The sequence below is a fragment of the Augochlora pura genome, chromosome 4 (assembly GCF_028453695.1).
Source record: "Augochlora pura isolate Apur16 chromosome 4, APUR_v2.2.1, whole genome shotgun sequence".
Taxonomy (NCBI): domain Eukaryota; kingdom Metazoa; phylum Arthropoda; class Insecta; order Hymenoptera; family Halictidae; genus Augochlora; species Augochlora pura.
In genome coordinates this window covers 21,283,936-21,305,534 of record NC_135775.1, presented here as the reverse complement: position 1 = coordinate 21,305,534, position 21,599 = coordinate 21,283,936, and the positions used below count along the sequence as shown (strand labels likewise).

General features: G+C 36.9%; 2 protein-coding genes across 3 annotated transcripts in view; one reads left to right on the top strand and one right to left on the bottom strand.

Annotated features, from left to right (window-relative positions):
* Window positions 1–21,599, bottom strand: part of Dpr1 (defective proboscis extension response 1) — a 528,341-nt gene that overhangs the window by 220,749 nt on the left and 285,993 nt on the right. The window lies entirely within an intron of this gene.
* The window catches only part of LOC144468849 (E3 ubiquitin-protein ligase MARCHF3-like), a 16,519-nt gene continuing 15,532 nt past the window's right edge, over window positions 20,613–21,599 (top strand). For both annotated transcript variants that reach the window (XM_078178617.1, XM_078178616.1), the window contains exon 1: window positions 20,613–20,750. In XM_078178617.1, coding sequence (XP_078034743.1) covers window positions 20,710–20,750 — 41 coding nt within the window. In that variant the 5' untranslated portion in view covers window positions 20,613–20,709. The remainder of the gene's footprint in view (window positions 20,751–21,599) is intronic.

Below are 21,599 nucleotides of genomic sequence, written 5' to 3'. Positions count from 1 at the left end.
CCCCTGTCAACAATCCCCGAGCGCGACGAAAATGGGACGAAAACTTCGTTCGCGTGGAAGTTCCATTAATTTTCTTATTCGATGGAGAAATTGTCCATGGGAAAAATAAAATAGAAATGCCATCGGTTGTTGCCAATGTATTCGTTTCTTTGCATTTTATGAATTTCTGTGAATGTGTGTGGATTCATGTTGGTGGTTAAATAATTGTTATGGCGATTGCTACGATATTTTAATTAATGCTAAGGTTTTAATGATGATATAGTTCAATGATGATAAAAATTGATAAAATTTAAATTAGAATATTATTTATAATAGTTTGATTTATAATAACTTGTTAGAGCTGATAGATAGCTTTTTAGCATGAGATAATAAATATGAATGTTGTCTAGGTATTTTAAATCGAAATAATATTCTACCTTTCTCTAGTCAATATTTAAACATTCAGGTAGATATTAGGAAACATTAAATGTTAATAATCCATCTCACACAGTAATTTATTACTTATAATATTCTTGCAGATTTTAATGTACATATAGAGTATATAAAAGCGTAAAAATCAATTATCAAATTTGAGTGAAAAATCCATCAATTGGCAAAATACAAGCTGTTTTATCTTCACGAAGTATTGTCAAAGGTGTTCCAAAAATGGTATCATTCCTCACGGAAACGATCGACGCGCGCATCGACGTAAATCAAATGGACTGTTGGGTCCTAGGGACGGTTCTCGCGAATTTCGAAAAGGAGAGATAAGAAAAGAAAAAAATGGTTTCGCCGGCGAGCCGGTTGGCCCGGTTATCCAGTTATTGACGTAACGCGGTCGCCATGAATAAAACAGCCGCGCGATGATAGAAACGTTGGCCATAAACAGGGACGCGTACGTGTTCGCCTTACGCGGAACCGTGTTCCGCCAATTGATTCGTTGTGTTCCAGCGGGCCGTTCGAACGCGTAAAATCCGCAATCTGGTTATCGGAATTGCTTACCGTGATTTTGGCTTTTATCCGTAGCGTGGCGGCCGCGCGCGATACATCGCCCCGCTGTCAGCCCCGCCGGGGAATTTATCAGCGCGGCGGCTCCGCTGGACCCGCCGGGCTTACGCACGATTACCGAAGATGGAACGTTTTTATTAGTAAGCGTTTAGAGGCGCCGCCGATGATTCCGCCGATCAATTCGAGAGCTCTTTCGCCGTCGAGGAGGAGGAGGAGGAGAGGGGGGCGAGAGAGAGAGAGAGAAAAAAAGGGCCGGCGTTTTCTACGGCTCTCCATCATTCATGATCTTTGTTATATTGCCGACACAATCGCAACTCATATCGCCGGATACCACAGGGATGAAAGAATATCGAACCGAGACGGTTCGGTGGAATACGAAATTGCTAATGAAATTTCATAAATCTTCTTTTTACCGCTGTCGAATGTCGGACGGCTGCGATTCGCGTAGTGGCGGGTACAACATTCTCAAATGTGAGGTGTTTACGGGATCTAGGAGCAATTTGTTGTTAGAGTTACTATGATAACGTGGAGAATGTTTTAATGTAGGTTATATTAATATTTCATGTTTTGTATTCAATATTCAATATTTAGTAATCAGCACTTAATATTCAATATTTAGTATTCAATACTCAATATTCAATATTTAGTATTCAATACTCAATATTCAATATGTAATATTCAATATCACAATATTCAATACTTAGTATTCAGTACTCAATATTCAATATGTAATATTCAATATTTCAATATTCAATATGTAATATTCAATATTTCAATATTCAATACTCAATATTTAATATTCAATATTAAGTATTCAAAACTTAGAATTCAATACTCAATATTCAATATTTAATATTCAATACTCAATATTCAATATTTAATATTCAATACTTAGTATTTAATATTCATTATTTAGTATGGAATAGCTCAACATCTCAATATTCAATATCCAATATTTAGTACCCAGTATTTCAATATTTAATTAGTGTAGCAATATTTCCGTAACAGAGCCAATGATCATCGAAATGGCAGCCCAAAACGTATGCAAGCGGAAATCTATTTTCAATGCTACGGAATTCGGCTATGTAAATTGTATAATTGACATATCCTGACACGTCTATCTTTAAAGATATGTGATTGATGCAATTACGTGATATCAGTGCTACTTTTGTGGATGCACTGGAAATGTCAAGACCTGCTTTTAGATAGTATATTACCTTAAGTATAATTTCAAGCAAGATGCTATTTTCGATTATGATGCAAACACTTTCTTTTATTTCAAGTAGAATCAAATTATTCAACTGCATTTTCAAGCGAAACTATATTTGTAAGAATAAGCGAATATTTGTGCATTTATTGGATAGAAATTAACAACTGGCCAATTTTATATTTATCAGAAAATATCTGGCATGTGAAAGACATTATTATAAAACGAAATGGATGCTAAAGAAATTTTCAAAAAGGGAAATAAAGGTGAATGAATTTTTAGAAAAAGACATTAGTAAGAGGGAAATTTTCTTCAATAGAAATGAATATGAAAGAATTGTTTAAAAAAAATGGGCGTGAAAGAAATTTTCCTAAACGAAAAAGGTTTTGACAGAAAAGTCTATAAAACCGAACGGATATAAAAGATACTTGTACAATAGAAAATTGTTGCGACAGATATTTCTCCAATAGAATATTGTTGCGAAAGACATTTCTACAATAGAAAATTGTTGCGAAAAAAATATTCCTACAATAGAAAATTCTTAAGGAGGAAATATATCTAAAATCGAACAAACAACCATATATGGAACAAGGAAATGCCTCATTCGTACAATAAACAACGGCCGAAAGTGCTTCTGCAATATTGAAGCCCGGGTGAAAAGATGTCTGAACAGGCGAGGCACGTACCAGCGTGTTCTAGTTGTTAAAAAAGGAATGGCCGACCGTAACTACGAAAAATACGGTTCTGAAACGGGCGCGGTTTCCTTTATCTAAAAATTTCCGAGAAGAAGAAGGAAACGCAGTCGAAAGTGTCCAGGAAGCCCCGAATTGCGGACCTGGCGGGAGAGGGCCAGGAGCAGCGCGTTCTAGGGGAAACGGGAAAAAACAGCCGCGAACCGTCGGGAAAATTGTCGAGTCACCTGGAAGAAATTATGGTCGGCGAAGTACCTACTTATTACGCGGTTCGGTGCGTTCACACGCCTCTGATTACGCTCCGCAGGTCGGCGAGCATTACTACCACGTTCGCGGGCCGCTTCTAATTACCTACTTAACTGCAACTATAGCGCCCGTATCTGTGGGTGGATCGCGAATCGCTCATTCCACCTTCTTGCGGCACTGTTTAAAGAAGTCGAAACGAATGAACACGCTGCGCGAAGCACTTATGCCAATTACCGAATTATCATTTCTCGTCGAGCAGTGAACTATCACCTTCTCTATGGTTCCCTGCTTTTCGAGATATCGCATAAATTAGTTAGTGTTCTGAGTATCATTTTTCGATGATTTCGATGATTAAATGTTTTAATTTATGGAAAAGTCGCATTCGGATAGGAGAAATAAAAGCAATTGTTCAAAATTATTCATTAGACGTTTTATAGAATTTTTATATTTAGTTTTGACACTGCAGATGTTGAAAGTAATTGTTTATAAAAATTGCAGAACCATAATTGTGCATATATAAATAAGTCTAATAAAGTTTTATTGCAACGAGTTTATGTTTATAATAATTAGCTAATTTGTTCAATGGAATCAGAGTAACTTAAATACTATTCAATTTAATATACATACATATTACAAGTAACGCAAAGAAAGAAATATAGAATAAATATATAATATTAAAATTTAAGAAATAATCTGTAGAGCATTATAAAAATTAACTGCAACAATCGCAAGATATAAGAGTCAATTGAAATCTTATTTCTCCTAAATCATTTCACAATAATTTTTACCATTTTCAATATCTTGTATTATACAATTTACCAAATTAATTTTATAATAACTATAGCGAGGTTCGAAAAGTGATTACATAGAAAATATAGAGAAATTAGTAACATTCCTATTTAGTAGATTATACTCGAAATCTCCATCGAGAGACTGCGTCTCATTATTACAGTGCAAGAGGTTAATAGCGTAATAGCATAAGTTTGATTGTAAGTTAAATTTGGCCGCGCAGATGCGCCTAAACGAAAGTCTTACTTTTACGAGTTTCGGGAAACCCTTTATAGGTGTTTTCACGTTACGCTGGCCTAGGTGGTCGCCATTAAACCACCACCCTATCGCAGTTATCTGGTTACATTCGGTTCGAGTGCCATAATGAGACCTTAATAGCTTGTGTGCTCCTTTTTGATAGTCAGCACTAAAGATATTGTTGCGTTCACCATAGGGGACAGCGTTTCAGATTAATCGTTCATTAACTTCACCGTTCGCCTTTAGAATTGTCGCAAATACGTGAAATTCATTTATACGAATTTATATATTAATAATAGCTTGGTAAAAGTAAGCATAAAGGAACGTGAAATATTTTGTACTGCAGGTATTCTTTCCCAGTAGTATTACCTTGTAATAGTCAGACATGGAGTTCTAAATGTCTCGAAATATGATTCACTTATAGACGACACAGACGTATAGAAATACTATTTTATATTCGTGATGAGAGTAGCTGTCATATAAAATTAGGTAATACAATTTGTTGTAAAAAGTTAAATGGATATAATTTTCAAAAGATGTGAAAATAATTTACAGATAATTGTATGAATATAATTTTTAGAAAATGGTGTAAATGTAATTTATAGAAAATGGTGTAAATGTAATTTATAGAAAATTGTATGAATATCGTTTAAAAAAATATATGAAAATAACGTATAGAAAATTATATGAATATCATTTGAAAAAGGATGTGAATATTATTTAAATAAAGGTGTGAATATAACTAATAAAAAATTACATGACATCATTTAAAGAAAGTGAATATTATTTAAAGAAAGGATGTGAATATTATTTACGCAAAATAATATAAATACAATTTCTACAAAATTATGTAAATATAACCTAGTACATGATGATTACCTTTAAAAATACCTTCCTGACACCTCGCAGATAAACGAGAAACGCCGGGAACGATCTCCTCGCCGACAGATTGTTAACGAAGCGATTTAATATTTCTGATAAGCAGGCGAAGCAGTTGGCAACTCATTAGGCGTTCCTCAAGAAAAGGCGACCTTTCGACAACTTTTGCGCGGCTCCTTGAGAAAAAAATTCAAACGAACCCTCCCTGTCCCATCGATTTTCCATCCGAAATCCCCGTCCCTCGCTCCGCGAACGAAGCGGACGAGAGATCGGATGATTCACTCGTTACAATCCAAACGAATGGAAATTAGTCTTATTTAAACAAATCTGTCCCGCGCCGATGCTCCGGCCGACATTTACATTTTAATATCCATCCGCCGGTGTCCGTCCGCCCCGATAAGAATAAAACGATATCCCAGAGAGAAATGTTGTAAAACGAAGACACTTGTTGCGTTTTCCTTAACTTAATTAATTGAAATTCGCCTCGTTGCTAATTGCCGGGTCTCCTCCAGCGAGAAAATTCTTTGGCGAGTGTCGCGCGATTTGCAGACTCCATTGGTCGAGCAAACTTGGAATTTATTAATGTTAAATGCGAGAAGACGAAGTCAAGTGATACGTGAGTAGTTTAAATAGCAATTATATATTCCCATGAGCGGGAGTGGGCTATATCTGTCTATATTGTATATAACATGCGAATGTCTCATCTATTTATCTATTTATTCATTTTTATAACTATTTATCTAATATCTGCTCATATTAGTTACACTTATATTTATTTCTTTTTCATTCTTTTTATACCTCATTGTTAAACTAAATGCTATTGTATCTATTTATTTATTTATTATGATAGCCAAATTATCTATTATTTACACTTGTTATATATACAGTTACTAGTTTATTATTTATATTCTATTTTATTAGCGCCCGTAAAATATATTTGTATCTACCTCCGGGTATTTTTTTAAGTCCGGGTGAACATGATTTGATAAATAAATAATATCGTGTTCTATGACTTCTTTGGTAAAACATACTGCTTAAAATAATTATTATTTTCTAAAGACAAAAGGAAATTACAGAAATATGGAATATAAATTATAAAACAAAATAGGAGACGTTTTACTAATTAAACTATTCGAAACGAATAGCTTATTCGACGAAACTCGCATAGCCGATGTATTCGACGGATAAAACGCAATCGAGGGAACGGAATAAAATAGCGCAGGAATTGCGCGAGGTTTGAACAATGAAATTTTTGATAACCATACCGGTCGAAGTAAATATCTTCCCCCGATAAAATTCGCTCGCGCGAAATCACCGTATAAAATTTCGCGCGAGCGGGCAAGAGTCAAATTACAAATAATCCCGACGACACTTTCGGCTCCCGTATTATATTGCACCGTATTTCGTGCAACAATACTTGATGCTAATTACCGGACTCCTCTGGGCCTATTAACGGCCGAAATTTTGTTACGCCGCGGCCGTAACTCATCGCGGCGACTCGCCAAGCCAGGCGGGAAAATAATTTTCAACGGTGCCACTCCCCCCTCCCCTTTCTCTTTCTCTCTCTCGCCGCCGCTGTTCTACAATCGCAATTGAAATTATTCGCGTATATCGTTTCGAGTAAACCGCGCGCCACCGAAAACTCCCATGAAAACCGGTTGTATTAAATTGAAAGGGACCGGCCCGATAAATTTATTCAGAAGTAACTCCCGCCCCGATATGTACGCGCGCGGCGACCCTTGCTTAATTTATACGCCCCTTTCGCGCGCATTTCGTATATACAAAGTTATACATTTTTCCCACGTCCGCTGTGTCCCGCAAAAAAAGAAGACGAAATTTCGAAATTCAGCGCGACTCGAAGGCTTGAAATACGGTAGCCTTTTTGTCACGGTCCCTCTCCGACTGTCATTTACGAAGAAAATTATTATTTTCGTTGCGCGCGCGCGCGAACTTACGGTGCGAAGTCGTTCCTGCTATTTTTAGCTTTTATTTTGAAATTTAGTGTTTTTGAGCGTTTACTTACAAATTATTATTAAAGAAGAATGGGCGTTAATCTTATAGTGGAGATAAGTATTTGATTAATTTTAATTTATTTTTAATTCGTATTTTAATTTCGTATGGAAATGGAAATTATACCTAATTGGATCATTATGAGTATGGTTGAATATTATGATAGAATACTATGACGGAATACTATGATAAAATATTGTGATAGAACAAAGTGATTGTAGGTAAAATATATTTTATCAAAGACCAGTGATCGATACAAATAATTTAATAACTATAATAAAAAAATATTTCTTAAGAAAATTAAGTAACCTATAATAAAAAGGTTAACGAAAGAAAATTTATTTAAAAACTACAGAACAACTATAACAAACCAATCAATGAAGACAACTTAAAAACAAAGCAAACAATCTAAGAACCACAACAAAAATATTAATAATAAAAATCTTATCTCAAAAAGTCATAGCAAACGACGCTATCACTTTAATTAATACGAAACGCCGGTGGCGACTTCTTCCTTTGAACTAAATTGAAGAAAGCAACGTAAATAATTTCAGTCTACGACAGCGAGATTAACGTCGGCGAGTACGTTTGAAAAAAAGGGGTTGGCAGAATCCAATCAGCCAAACAGGGTAGAAGCATTTTCGAAAAAAAGAAAGCGAGAGCTCGGCAAGGGAATCATCCCCGGTGGAATTCGTTGGAGGCAACGCCCGCGCCGTTCAAGAACAAACACTTCCGCTGCGGAGTGTTTGTCCCGAAGATGAAAGAAACATTTCGAAATAGCCACGAGTGATATCTTCGTATCATATATATTTTTCTTTCGGCGCCCCCGTCGCCGCGAATGTCAGTAACGCAATCGTTGTTGATCCGTACGTTTGAGAAAAAAAAACCCTTTTAAACGCAGCCCCGGGGCGGGACACAAATTAAACCGGCGCACAGTTTTCTCCTCGACGGCTTTCGTCGTGCCGGCACCGTCGACCAAAACCCACCGCGCCGCAAGATGTTATTTATTCGAAGGATGATACAGTCCACGTGGCGGCGTTCATCGAAACAGATATTCTCTTTGTTTCCGTTTCGGCTGTGGTCTTCGATACTCGCTCGTCGATTTATCAACTCGCACTTGAGTGTCTGTCTATTTACTGGGTATCTGTACATTGAGTCGACGATTAAGTATATACGGATACGAGAGAATATTATGGACTGATCTGGGTAACAATATTTTAACTAAATCTTTATTATACGAATATTTGCTAATTTTAAGGTTATTTTGTAGGGTAGTTTGGTATGGTTCATTTAAGTAATTTCTGTCTTGAATGAAATACTAGTTGATGTATACTTTGTTAATTTTAGTAATGTATAGTTATAGATGTTTAAGTGTTTAAAATATATATTTTGTGGTATTAATTTGATATAATAGATTGAAGTACATTGTTTCTTTATTCTGGGTGCAATGAGGGATTGAATATTATTTATTATTCTTTGTATCTAAAATTTTATTCAAATATTTAGATATTTAGATATTTAAATATTTAAATATTGACAATCTAAAAAGTATCTAATAATTATTAATAATGCAAAAGAACAATCTGCTTAATAATTAATAATAATACAGAAGAATATGTATATAGTAAATTCTAATAATTCAAAATATATTCGTGTAATAAATACTAAGAATACAAAAGAAAAATCAGTCTAATAATTACTAATAACACAGAAGAAATATCTGTCCAGTAAATATTAATAATACAAGAAATATCGAATAATTAATAATAATAAGAATACAATCGAACAGTCCGACCAATATTCGCTAATAACTCAAATGAATATTTGTCTATTAAATATTAACGATTCAAAAACTCTCCATCCATTAATCACTAACAAAATTAACCATCGCCAAAATAATCATCACAAAAGAACAATCCATCTAATAATTACTAACGACCAAAAAGGAGGCACCTGTCCACCAACGATTAATAATAAAACGATGCAGTCTCCTCGAAACTCAAAGTTCGAAACAGTGTACAAGGGTCAGCGAGAACCGTGAAGTTCGCCTGTTTTCTGATCGATAGATCGGAAAACGGTTTTCTCGACAGTTTCATCTTCTGCATAATACAAAAGGCGCGTGCAAAGCCGATTTTAAGGAGCACACCCGTATCCACCGTGCCACCCCACCAGGTCTCTTAAAGGATCGTTTGCACATTATCACCGGCGACGATACGTTCCCCCGAACGATGTTTCCGTCCTGCGAAGCGGTCACCGGCGTGAAATTGCAGCCCGGCCAGAGCGATATTACCGGCACGGAAGACATTATCGACTGCATAAACGTCAGTCGAATCTCATAAATTTATTTCTTGCCCCGGCATCGAATATCGCGTTGCTGCGCTATCCAACCACCCCTCTGCCTCCCCCCTTCTCTCTCCCTTCGCGGCACGTTCTGGAAATGCATAGAAAAAGAGGGACCTGATCGAACGCGCGCCGACGCTTTCTTGCATTTTTACACGTGTCGCTTCCATATTCCCGTCCCTACGTTCGGCCCTTTTGTAAGCAAGGCGATTGTACCGGCTCGCGACGGCGAAGAATTTTAATTACACGCCGCCGATATTAAATGACGGGCGGGAAAAATTTCACGATCGAGACGAAAGAGTTAATTTTATATAATTTTTTAAAATTTTAATTTAATTATTAATATAGAATTGGATGTGAGAAATAAGTCGGTTTTGTTGATATCTAGTTTTTTTAGAAATGAATTTAATTCATATATTAAATATATTATTTGATTATTTTAATCATATTTATAAATTAAGAATTATTTTTTATTAATTAATTTAATATAAAAAGTTTGAGGGATAAACTTTAGATTTAATTTATAATCGATAGATTGTATAATTATTTGAATATATAATTAGTCATAAAATTTGATTTATTATATTGAAAATTTAATCATTTAATTATATTTTAAGATTAAATAATTTAATTTAATAGTATACATTTTTGTAAGAAAATATTTAAAATAATTGTTTTTTAATTATATTGATTAAATTAGTAAATTTTAATTATTTATATATAAGTTTAATTATTTCGTCTGACGAGTGTGCTCGGATAAGTTGCTTGTTAATGCATTTTATGTGTTTAGAATGAGCTTGTGGTAAAGAATCATTTTTGTCGTCTGTAATGGTTATTTGTAATGGTCATTGGTGATCGTGATATGTAAAACTTATTTTTATCTAGTCACTGAATTTTTGAAAATTTTCTTCTACTCTTGCGAATAAAAATCAATGTTTTATGGACGATTTTTTTCATAGAAAATTTTTGACAATATTTTTATTCCCTAAAGGATGTTCATTGGATAATTGCATGATTACTATTTATGTTCCTGTTATTCATAATCGATAAAATTAATAATGGCTCACATCTTCCTCTATTGTTAAAATATTCTTACCTTTCACTATGTTATCTATAATAATGCATATTTTAACCCTTGGCACTCGAGTGGCGCCTCTGAGGCGCCAATGAAAATCGTTGTATCATTTCCAAAATAATTTTGACATTATTAAAAACCCTTCTATTTTAGAGATTGTTAAATTACTGAGTAAAAAGATAATATAACCAAATAAAAAACACTCACACCTTTGGTACAAATATTGTTATACGAAAAAAATTTTGCAATAACAAAATATTAAATCGAGTAACTAAGAAACCCAAAAAATAGCGTCTTCTTGACGTTCTGCGTTTCTCGACGGATTTCGACGCAGCTTCGACTACTCGCAGTCTCCTTACCACGCGGTATCCGCAGCGAACCTCACCTCATAAACGAAATTCTTCTAATACAGTGCCGTGAACCCTGTCAGGACTATAATTGCTCGGAAGCTGGTTAACCGAGCCACGTCGACTTTCCTTTTAAGATCGTCCCCGGAGCAGCTGGAAAAATACGCGGCGGCGGCCGCAACAAATTCGCCGGGATCGCGGGATCTGACGCGCTTATCGCGCTAATGGAAATTAGAGAGATTATGAAAACACGCGGGCCCTCCCCCACGTCTTAAACATGTCCTCGTAGCTGCCAGCTCGGAAAATTTGTGTCGCTCGCGGCACTCTCCCGCGCCCTGGGCTCTCGTAATTACCGCGTCGCCGGCGCACCAGCACCACCGGTATGCGTGCGTGTGTGTGTGTAGGTTACGTGTGCGCCGCGGTACACGTGGCCGTCTCAAGGCACAACACTGAATTTATTGCCACTAAACACGGCAAGACCGAGAATCCGCCCCCGCGACTGTTCATGAAATTGCGCGCGCCTCGCCGTAACGCGAATCGCAAAGGCTCGTCACCTGTAATAGGTCCACCTGCACCCCGTCAACTCTATGGGTCCCGCGGAGTCGTTACACGCTGACGAACCCTTCCAGCCCTCGGGAAACAAAATTTGGAAAATCTTTCAGATATAAATAAAAATATTTAACAGTAGGTATTTGGCGGATGAATTAACCCTCTGCAAGATTAATTAACCCTTTGCACTCGAGTGGCGACTCTGAGGCGTCATTTAAATTGTTACACCACGTTCTAAAATTATTTTTATAGATAACATTGAAGCTCGAATTTAAAAAGTTGTTAAAAGTGTACTTGTTGTAGGAATTCTGATACTCGATTGCATATGCATAGAATATTATGTTATATATCTTTGTTATACAGAACGAAAATGCTGGGAGCCAGAAAAAATTATTTTATATTTGTAGGTGAAATGTCTTCGAGTGCAAAGGGTTAAGCAGTTCAGCTAGGGCTTTCATTAAGCACGGAAATAAATCACTATGCCAAGAGGAACGTACGTAGCATAGTAATTAAAACATCGCTTCGGTAATTACAATGTGTAGCACATAATATAGAATCGGTTGAGTTATTGTTCATATTTATTTATACGCTAACAATGTTTATATGAACGCATTTAATTTGTTTAAAATTTCTTCTATTATCCTACGATGTTAATAACAATATACAATTCCTGGGCCGAGGCAACGTGATCACGCGAAACCCGTGATTTCCTTATCGAGCCGTCGACGGGGGCATGAACGACGAAATCGGACTCGGCAAACGCGTTTAATAAAGCTGCATTATAATAATATCGTGAAATGTTCATTAACGTTGACGGTGTTGCCATGCAAGCACGGCATTGTACGGGGTAACGCGGGCGTTAACGGCGGCGACGCGATTCCGCGCGAACCAATCCGCGGGACCACTGTAAATTCGTACACGCTAATAAATTACCGGCCGCTAATGAATGATAGCCGCTGGCAAATTACTTACCGCTGCCCATTTAATTACAAGCATCGAACAACTATTTCCTTCGAGGTGATAAATGTTAACCGGGCCGAGCGCGCGAGCGCGCGAGCGTATCGGTGTTTTGGCCCCGCGTTGCAAGACACCCGCGAGCGCGAGCGCAAAATGCGTACAGAAGCGGGGAACAATGAACGATCGCGGCGCGGCTACGTCCAGCATTGTCTGAACGGTTTCCGCGGAGCGAATCCCGGTAATATTTAGCGATAAACCGGTGGGGGTGAAATGGACTGAACTATCTAAGGTATTCACAATAGGTTCTGGATGCGTAGTCGTATACATCAACATCAAAATGTCATTTCGACAGCGGCGGTTCTCAAACGCGGGGAGAACAGCGTTCCACGCTCGTTTAACAGCCGAATTTACGATGTACGCGCGAGTTACATGCGCGAAATCTTCAGACTGGTCTTCGTCTTGTTCAATTCTATTTAAATTGGAACATTCATGGACAATTCGATGGAAATTTAATACTATTTTATTCGTCGTTTAAATAGCAGAATTGATATTTGCATGTAGTGAATTGAGAGGAACACTTGTGTCATGATTTGCAGTTGCAATTTTTATATTTATAGTTGCGTTTGATGTGAAATTGTTTATTATAGTATATTGGAAGCGGTAAAGTTTTATTGAGAGAATTAAAACGAATTTATAAGATCAATATTTAAATTGATAGAAATTAAAGTCAATATTTGAGTCGATAGAAATTGAAATATTTGAATTTTTATATCTCTATTTGTTTTTCATGTAGAATTCTTTATTACAGTATATTAGAAACCGTAGATTTTTATTGGTAGAATTAAAATGAATATTTAAATTAATACAAATTAAAATCATTATTTGAGTCGATAGAAACTAAAACAATTATTTGACTCGAGAAAAATTGAAATACTCGAATTGAACCAGAAATCAATATCAAAATTAATAAAATTCGAAATGAATATTTAAATCGATAAAAACTGAAATCCATGTTTAAATTGACAAGATTTAAAATAAACGTACGCGACGCATATATAAAAAAAACTATAAAACACAAACTCTTGGAAATGTATAAAAATACAGTAGACCTTATAAAACACCGTAGTCGCCGTGAGTTTATAAACAAAAATGTCGGACCCCGGCGAGGTCGGCACAAATATGAGTTTACAGTTTCGCGTACCGATAACTTCGCAACTGCATAAAGTGTGCCCGCGAATGCCAATAGTACGGGGAGCAGCGAGCAAACTAATAATGTTTCGCTTTTCTGGAATTCGTAAGTATATGTGTATATAAACAAAAATCTTGAAGCACACCGTGCCGTGTCGGTTGAACTTTATAGAATCGCAACGGGTCGGCAACATTTTGCTGCTGCTGCTGCTGCTACTACTACTACTGCTGCTGCTGCTTGCTGCTGCTACTACACAACATCAGCTGCAATTGTCAATAACATGGCGCAAGCGAACCAATAATGTACCGCCGCCATGGAGCACGCGAGTATATAAACAAAAATCTTGTAGCTTGGTTTCGCGCCGACAAGAGTTCATAGAAACACGCCGCGGACCAATAAAATTTCGCCGTTGATGCCGGTGTAAAATTGGGTTTCAATCGGGTACCCCCTTTTCATCCGCGCTACAGTCGCGAACCAGCTGCAGCGCGCAACCTTCGGTTAAAATAACATTCCGTCCTCCTCGAATTTGATTGCCTATATTGCCGCGCTTTCGTCGTTGTCAGATCTATTTTATCGCGTGCGCCTGTTTAATCGGTTTAAATCGCGGCAGTATCGTTGTCGTTAGACTGTGGATTTTTTATACTTTAATTTCGTGCATCATTTTTGGATTTTCAGAATTCGAGATAATGTTGACCTGAGACAATTGTTATAATGTAATAATGTAATAGTATAGCATGTGATATATAAATTTTAATATAATATACTATATGATATATAAATTGTAATATAATATACTATGTGGTATATAAATTGTAATGTAATATAATGTACTATGTGGTATATAATTTGTAATGTAATATAATATATGATATATAAATTATAGTATAATATAATGTAATATATGATATATAAATTATAGTATAATATAATGTAATATATGATATATAAATTATGATATAATGTAAGAAATGATCATACTTTATAAATTATGATATAATATAATATATGATCATAATTTAAAAATTATGATATAATGCGATATATGTATGATAATACTTCATAAATTATGATATAATGTAATATATGATCATACTTCATAAATTATGATATAATGTAATAAATAATTTGATTTTTATAAATTCTGATATAATATAATATGTGACATATAAATTATGATACAATATAAAATGCTTGCACATTAAAATTCCTAGAAACGTTCGATTAATCCGCGATAAAAATTTAAGCGGTCCAGCAGATCCAGTAAAACTCCTTAAATGAAACATTGTACGGTATCTTCGCAACCATAAATCCTCGAGTGGCTGTTTTATTTTAATTTCACCCGATTCCGTGGGAACGCTCGTTCCGCCGTGTATCTCGACGAGGCGAGTCGGACGTAGGAGGAGAAGGATGCCGAAGAAGCTGAACAGCGCTGTCAGAACGTCGGAAGAATTTTACAGAAAATGTTTCTGTTTTTCTGCCTCGGGAGCCAATGTAAAAAGAACGATGGAAAAATCCGAAGGGAGGAAATCCGTGAACGGCGTCACGGGGACGGGAAACTTCGGCGGTTCCGCGACTGCGGGCGGAGCGGCCGGGAGATTGGCGAAAACAAAATCTCGAATACGAAAGTCGAAAGGTAAACTTCTTCGGTAGCTCTATCTCTCTCTCTCTCTCTCTCTCTCTTTCTCTCTCTCTCTCTCTCTCTCTCTCTCTTTTCCTACGATCCAGCAAGGAGGGAAATGTTATGTCCGGTAGTGGGAAACGAGTAAATTCAATCCGAAACGCCGACGCCGTCACTCGACGTCGCGCGGCCGTGCCGACGGTGATCGCCGAAGAAGAGACCGAAGGCTCGTTTTCTTTCGCTACCGTAATACAAACAAGGAAAAAGAAACTGGATACGGTCGAGCGAAGAAACCGGTTCTCTGTAGCGGATGGCTCACGGCCCGTTTAATTCCAATGATGAAGTACTTTCCGCGATGGCAACTATATTGAAACGCTTACGGGTTTTCGAGCGAATCGACCGCCGAAACGGCAGGCCGCTGTTTCCCCGCGATGGGATGTCATTAAAAAGGATTTATTCCGTCCGGTCCGACGAGTATCGCCGGGCGCCGGTGTCAGATCAAACTGAAAAATAAACTTGTTTTAACGCCGGCCGCGATGAGATATAACGTTTAACCAATTGCCGCCGTAACTACGTGTCAGGTGTGTTATTGATGTACCGAATATTCTCTACTAACTATATGGGGTAGAAGACAATATAGAAGATATAGAAAATATAGAAAATATAGAAAATATAGAAAATATAGAGAATATAGAAAATATAGAGAATATAGAAAATATAGAAAATATAGAAAATACAGAAAATATATAGAATATAGAAAATATAGGAAATGAAGAAAATCTGAAAAATATAGAAAATATAGAATAAATAGAAAATATAGAAAATATAGAAACTATAGAAAATATAGAAAATATAGAAAATATAGAAAATACAGAAAATACAGAAAATACAAAAAAATATAGAAAACGTAGAAAATACCAAAACAACTACACAGAAAATTTACATAAAACCTAACAAATCCTTTAATAAAAAAAAATCATCACCACACACCACACTTTATATTTATAAAAATAAATAAATAAACGAGTACATAAGCGATACAAATTACCTAAATAATAATAAATTACGATACGATTCGCTCCGAATATTTCCCTTTGATTCCCTTTTCCTCGAGGCAAAAGGACGAGTCATAATTTGCAACTTAATTTCGTCCATCGATTTTGTCCGAGGTACTCGCCATAGACTCCGCGGTCGCAATCTGTCGAACCTCGACCGATTTCGAGGGTCGCCGTCTCTAAAGCCGTCTTACAGAAAGGTAATCTCCGATCGCTTATAAGTGATAGACTTTATAATTTAATGTAATGCAAATCCGCGCATTTCCCCGGGAAAAAGTTTCGATACGACGGCGGCGCCATAAATCAGGGGCAGAGTCGGGGCTGACTTGGAGGATTCAATTTACCGACCGTCGACGTAGCACGGTTACCGCGGTTAATTAATCTTCATAATCCTATGACCGGGGAGGGTAACGTCTCAAGATACCATTTTTCCCTGGTTCTCACCCAACGCCGTGAAACAAATATCGATCCCGGTCCCTGCCCCCGCTTTGAACGGCCACCATAAATTCCAAACGGATGGATTATAATTGCGATGGTAACGCAATTATACCGTACGATTTTATGGATCCGCGAACGTTCAGCATTTAATACCGGAACGTTAACGATGCCGGGATTTCGTATTTCTAAAAATGTCGGACATTTAAATTCTTACAAAATGCGATTACTTAATAATTCTGCTATCCGGTATCTATTATTTCTAAAGTATAATAAAATTAATATTTCTACAATTCGGTATTTCATACTCATTACGTTCTCTGAATTAAATATTTGATATATTACAAATTTCATATTTAATATAATTACAATTAAATATCCCAGAATTTATTGTATCGATTTTGTAATTTTTTAATTTTATTACATTGTTGATAGAAGTTTCAATGTATATTTTTTTCTCCATCTCGGCGTCTTTAATAAAATATACAACAATTTCCACCCGTGCGAATGTCTCTTTGCTCGATCTCATCGAGTAAATGGTGAAAAAGTTCCGCTTTTGTCCGTTCATTAAAAAATCATCAAGCAAAAATTAACTAAAATTGCGGAACGCGGAGAGCGCCGCTAATTCCTTCGGGCGCAATACTTAATCGAATTAACTCACGCAGAAACGAATCCCACGGCCGCGTGATTCGACGCACGGCCCGATGACAAAAGGGATGGGAAAGGTACCGGGATTCTATCGGAATCTTTTAATCTCGTTATACGGAGGAACCGGATGCTCTATTAACGTGAAATAATTAGCAGGGATACGGAAATTCAACGTCGCGACTGATTGGGACGGCTTTGAAGTCGCTAAGCTTGTTTTATTGACATTTTAATTGCGAGTTATAAATTCAGGACTACGGCTAAATAATTCTCAATAAGCCGTGGAACTACATGGCGCGCGTCCAAAAATACGTCACGTGTGTTAATAATATCTAATAATGTAAAAAGGATTTAACTAAGCTATTGTGAGTATCGAATGAATTTAAATGCATTTAATACATTAACTAGTATTAACCCTTTGCGTTTGTATGGCTACCAAAGCTATTTATTTATATTTTACTATTCATTTCATTTTTACGTAAAATTAATAGATATTACTGTGTTACATATATGCAAATTTTAAGAAGGTGTTAATAAATTTTGAGAAAACTTTTATGAAATTTAACAAGATCCCAAAGGGTTAATAGATTATTTACTCCATTTACATTCTTTAACAATTGTTCCGTCGATATTTGTACAGTCACAACGAGACCGCGGATCTTCCAGTAAAATAAACCGTTTAATAACGTTCAACAATCGATCTCCGGCAGACATTATTATTTGCTTATTTACAAAGGAAATAAAATTCGAGATCGTTTACCCGGCGAGTGGTTCCCGCGCAGTCGTTACAATAGCCGTAGCAATAAAAAGTCGAATAAAAGTCGAGGAGGCATCCACCGTTCTATCAGGAACATAATATCTTCAATTTAATGGGTCGACGATCCATAATTCAGGCAATAAAAATGATCGCGGAAAGTTCGAGAGTGTAACCGATCTGTGTGGCACGGATCCGCGAACTTAGCCGACCGTCCCCGGGAAGATTCTATTCCGAGAACGTGGTGCATATTCATGGCTGCTGTAAATGCATAGAATTCGCGATCTGTTGACCACATATTAAAATCGTCCCCGATCGAACAGCGCGCGAATTCAAATCGGATTCAGCGAGGCTCCGTTTCCCGCCGCGACCTCCCCCCCCTTCGTCCTCGTGTTCTTCTTCTTCCCCCGTCTCGCCGCGACTCGATCGTTTCTCGTTTGTCATCGGCACGGAGAGAAAAAAAAAAGATATCCATCGACCAAGCGGACCGCGTGTTTGACTACCATGAACTGACAGTTCTCTGTCAAGATCCTGTACAGAGTATCGTTTCCCTTTTTTCCCCGTTACGCCCTCTCCCCAGCCCTGTGCAGTTCAGCGGCTCGTTTTGCATACCGAGGGGAGGGACGCGCATCGAGCAAGAAACAGATCTCGCTTGAAATTGTCGGTATCGTCGATTCACGGGGAAGGGTATCGAGGACTTCCGGCGTCTCCTCGAGAAGCCGTCGAATTGTTTGGTTATGATCCCGTCGACAGCCGTTCATCGCCCCGTCAAGAATGCAATCAGGTACGGTCAATCCGACGATTTCGATCTCGTCGGACCATGTTTTATTCGTTCGACGGTGTCTGATATGAAACCGCGACGATTCAATGTCCGTGTTTGCCGGCGGACAATGTCATTATTGGGACGGGGATACTGTTTGGAAAATTATCGTCGATACGTTCCGCTTTTTCGTTTACTTAGCAATGGACTCATTTTGTTAATTAACTATCGATTTCATTATTCACGGATCCGCTGGTTTTAGATTATACGTTCTGATATCGTGTCGTCGTTTAATAATATTAGAATCGGGTAATTTTCGTGACGATGGTAGGACATTGTTAATAAATTGACTCAATTTTTAATTATATATTTAAACACATCGAGAGAATTTATATCGTCTGTTTAATATTCTATAAAATTGCAGAAACCATTTATGCATTTAATGCATTTATTTCAATTTCTATTCTGTCAAGAAATAATAATCTTGTAGTTTAATTATTAATAACTAAAGCAAATTTTTATTTCGCTTTTTTAAATATTAATACTTGTCAGAAGAATATTGACTGTCCGTGTAGTTGATAACTGATTGATTCGATCGTAATGATAACATTCGGTTCATCGTTCAGGAAGCATGGAAGGGTTAATAAATCTGTGCGCGATTATAAAACGCGACACAGACGGGATTTGAATTATATCGGTACGCTTGCAGTTCCGGGGGCTATCTGAGATTTCGCATTGATTAATTCTAGGGAGTAAATTCCCGCAAAGCCCGCCATTACGGTTAATAGGCTGTAAATACTCACGCAGATGCGTGGGGAACGTGGTGGATCATACATATGCGTCGCATTCTGTTTGGTTTCTGTTATTTTGAGCACGCCGTTTCCGGGTATGTCGCGGTTCGATATAAGTTAACGTTAAAATACAGCTAATTTTTACGTCTATGATACAATTATTAAGAACATTAGACTAGAGGTAGAGATTAAAGGGAATACACTGATATTTATTGAAAGTGTTAAGGAAGTAACGTGTTGGCAGAAATTAAGAAATCGAACTAGTATTTATTAAAAATATTAGGAAAATAATATTATAATTTAAACTTGAAAAATAAAATTGCTATTTACTGAATATATTGGGAAAATAATATCCTAATAAATTTGAGAAATCAAACTGTTATTTATTAAGAAATATTAAGAAGATTTTAGCATGAGTAATAAAATGTTGCTTATCAAAGAATTATTAAAAAAATAACATTCTAACAAATTTGAGAAATCAACCTGCCTAGATATATTACAAAATATATCACTTACCAAATATATTAGAAAAATAACAGTTTAATATAGAGTTAAAGAACAAAATTGCGATTTACTAAATATATCGTGAAAATAAATTTTAAACTACAATTAAAATCAAAACTGCTACGAAGAATGATTAAGAAGACATTTTGACAAGAAATAAAATATTCCTCATAAAAAAATAGCACTGTCTTAAGAACGCAACGTCGTCTGCCACTAATACGGCGAAAGCTCTTCGGTTAACATATCGCGTTCGTCGCGCCGATTTTTCCCCCCCGCGATCGCATAAAATCCTTCGTCTAACGACGAGAGAGTTTAACGAGATTTCGCGAGGGCAATCGTCGGACCGGTACACCGAATTTCGTAGAAACGGCGCGCTGAACGGTTGCAAGTAAACGCGCGCGAGGACGGACGCGTGCGGCGAGCAAGCGAATCATACATATGCACCACCTTGTGTGTATCCCTTCTCTTCGATTCCAGTTAACTTGGATCACGAGCTCGGCATGCCGATGTTACCGGTCACGGTTCCCGAGGGCTCGTCCTGCAATTTAAATGACTGCGACACGCAGCAAGTGTCTCCCGGGGTCGGGCAACAACAGCAGCTAACCCGCAGCCTGGTCTCGGTCGGTTCCAGTGTCTGCCGAATATGTCACACGAATACGTCCAAGGAGCCGCTCATTTCGCCTTGTAGGTAAATGTATAATCGTCATTCCCACGACCCTTGTCTCTCTGGCCGGGGGCCCGTGCCCCCCCTCGACACGTTCACGGTTCCGCACTCCGGTCGCCATCGACGGTTTCAACCCGCGCGCGCGCGCGCGTCCGGCTACCAAACACCATGCGAATTCCATTTAACTGCGTTTGGTCGAGAGTTACGCGAGCAAAATTCACGATCGCGACGGAATGTCTGCGGACACGCGCGAGACGAATGTTCAATGAACAAGATTCTTCGCTATTTTCGCACGTGGACTGTAGCTAATTATCGGGTGATTGACGTTTTAACTAAAGTTCTTTGAACTGTAATCCATCAAGTTTTGTTCATTCAACTTTGTTGGAAATTATTATTTTTTTAGAAAATTATTCACTGTTAAATGTCGAGTTTTTACTACAATAAAATTACTAAAATATTATAATATTATAGCTGTTATAATAATATTATTATATTTAATAGCTCCATGCTTTCTTTTTATAAATTGCTACGAGATACTCGTTTTACTATATACGATGTTAACAATTTTTCTTAAATACAAAGCTTGACAATTTTTCTTAAATACAAAGAAGCTTAATAATTTTTCTTAAATACAAAGAAACTTAATAATTTTTATTAAATACAATAAAACTTAATAATTTGTATCAACTACAACAAAACTTAATAATTCGTATCAACTACAATAAAACTTAACAACTTGCATCAACTGCAACAGAACTTAATAATTTCACTTGTACACAGTAAAATTAAGCAATCTCCATGTTTTCTTTTCACCGAATACCACGAAACTCAAGCCTCCCGTCCTCCATCTCAACGAATACCATGTCACT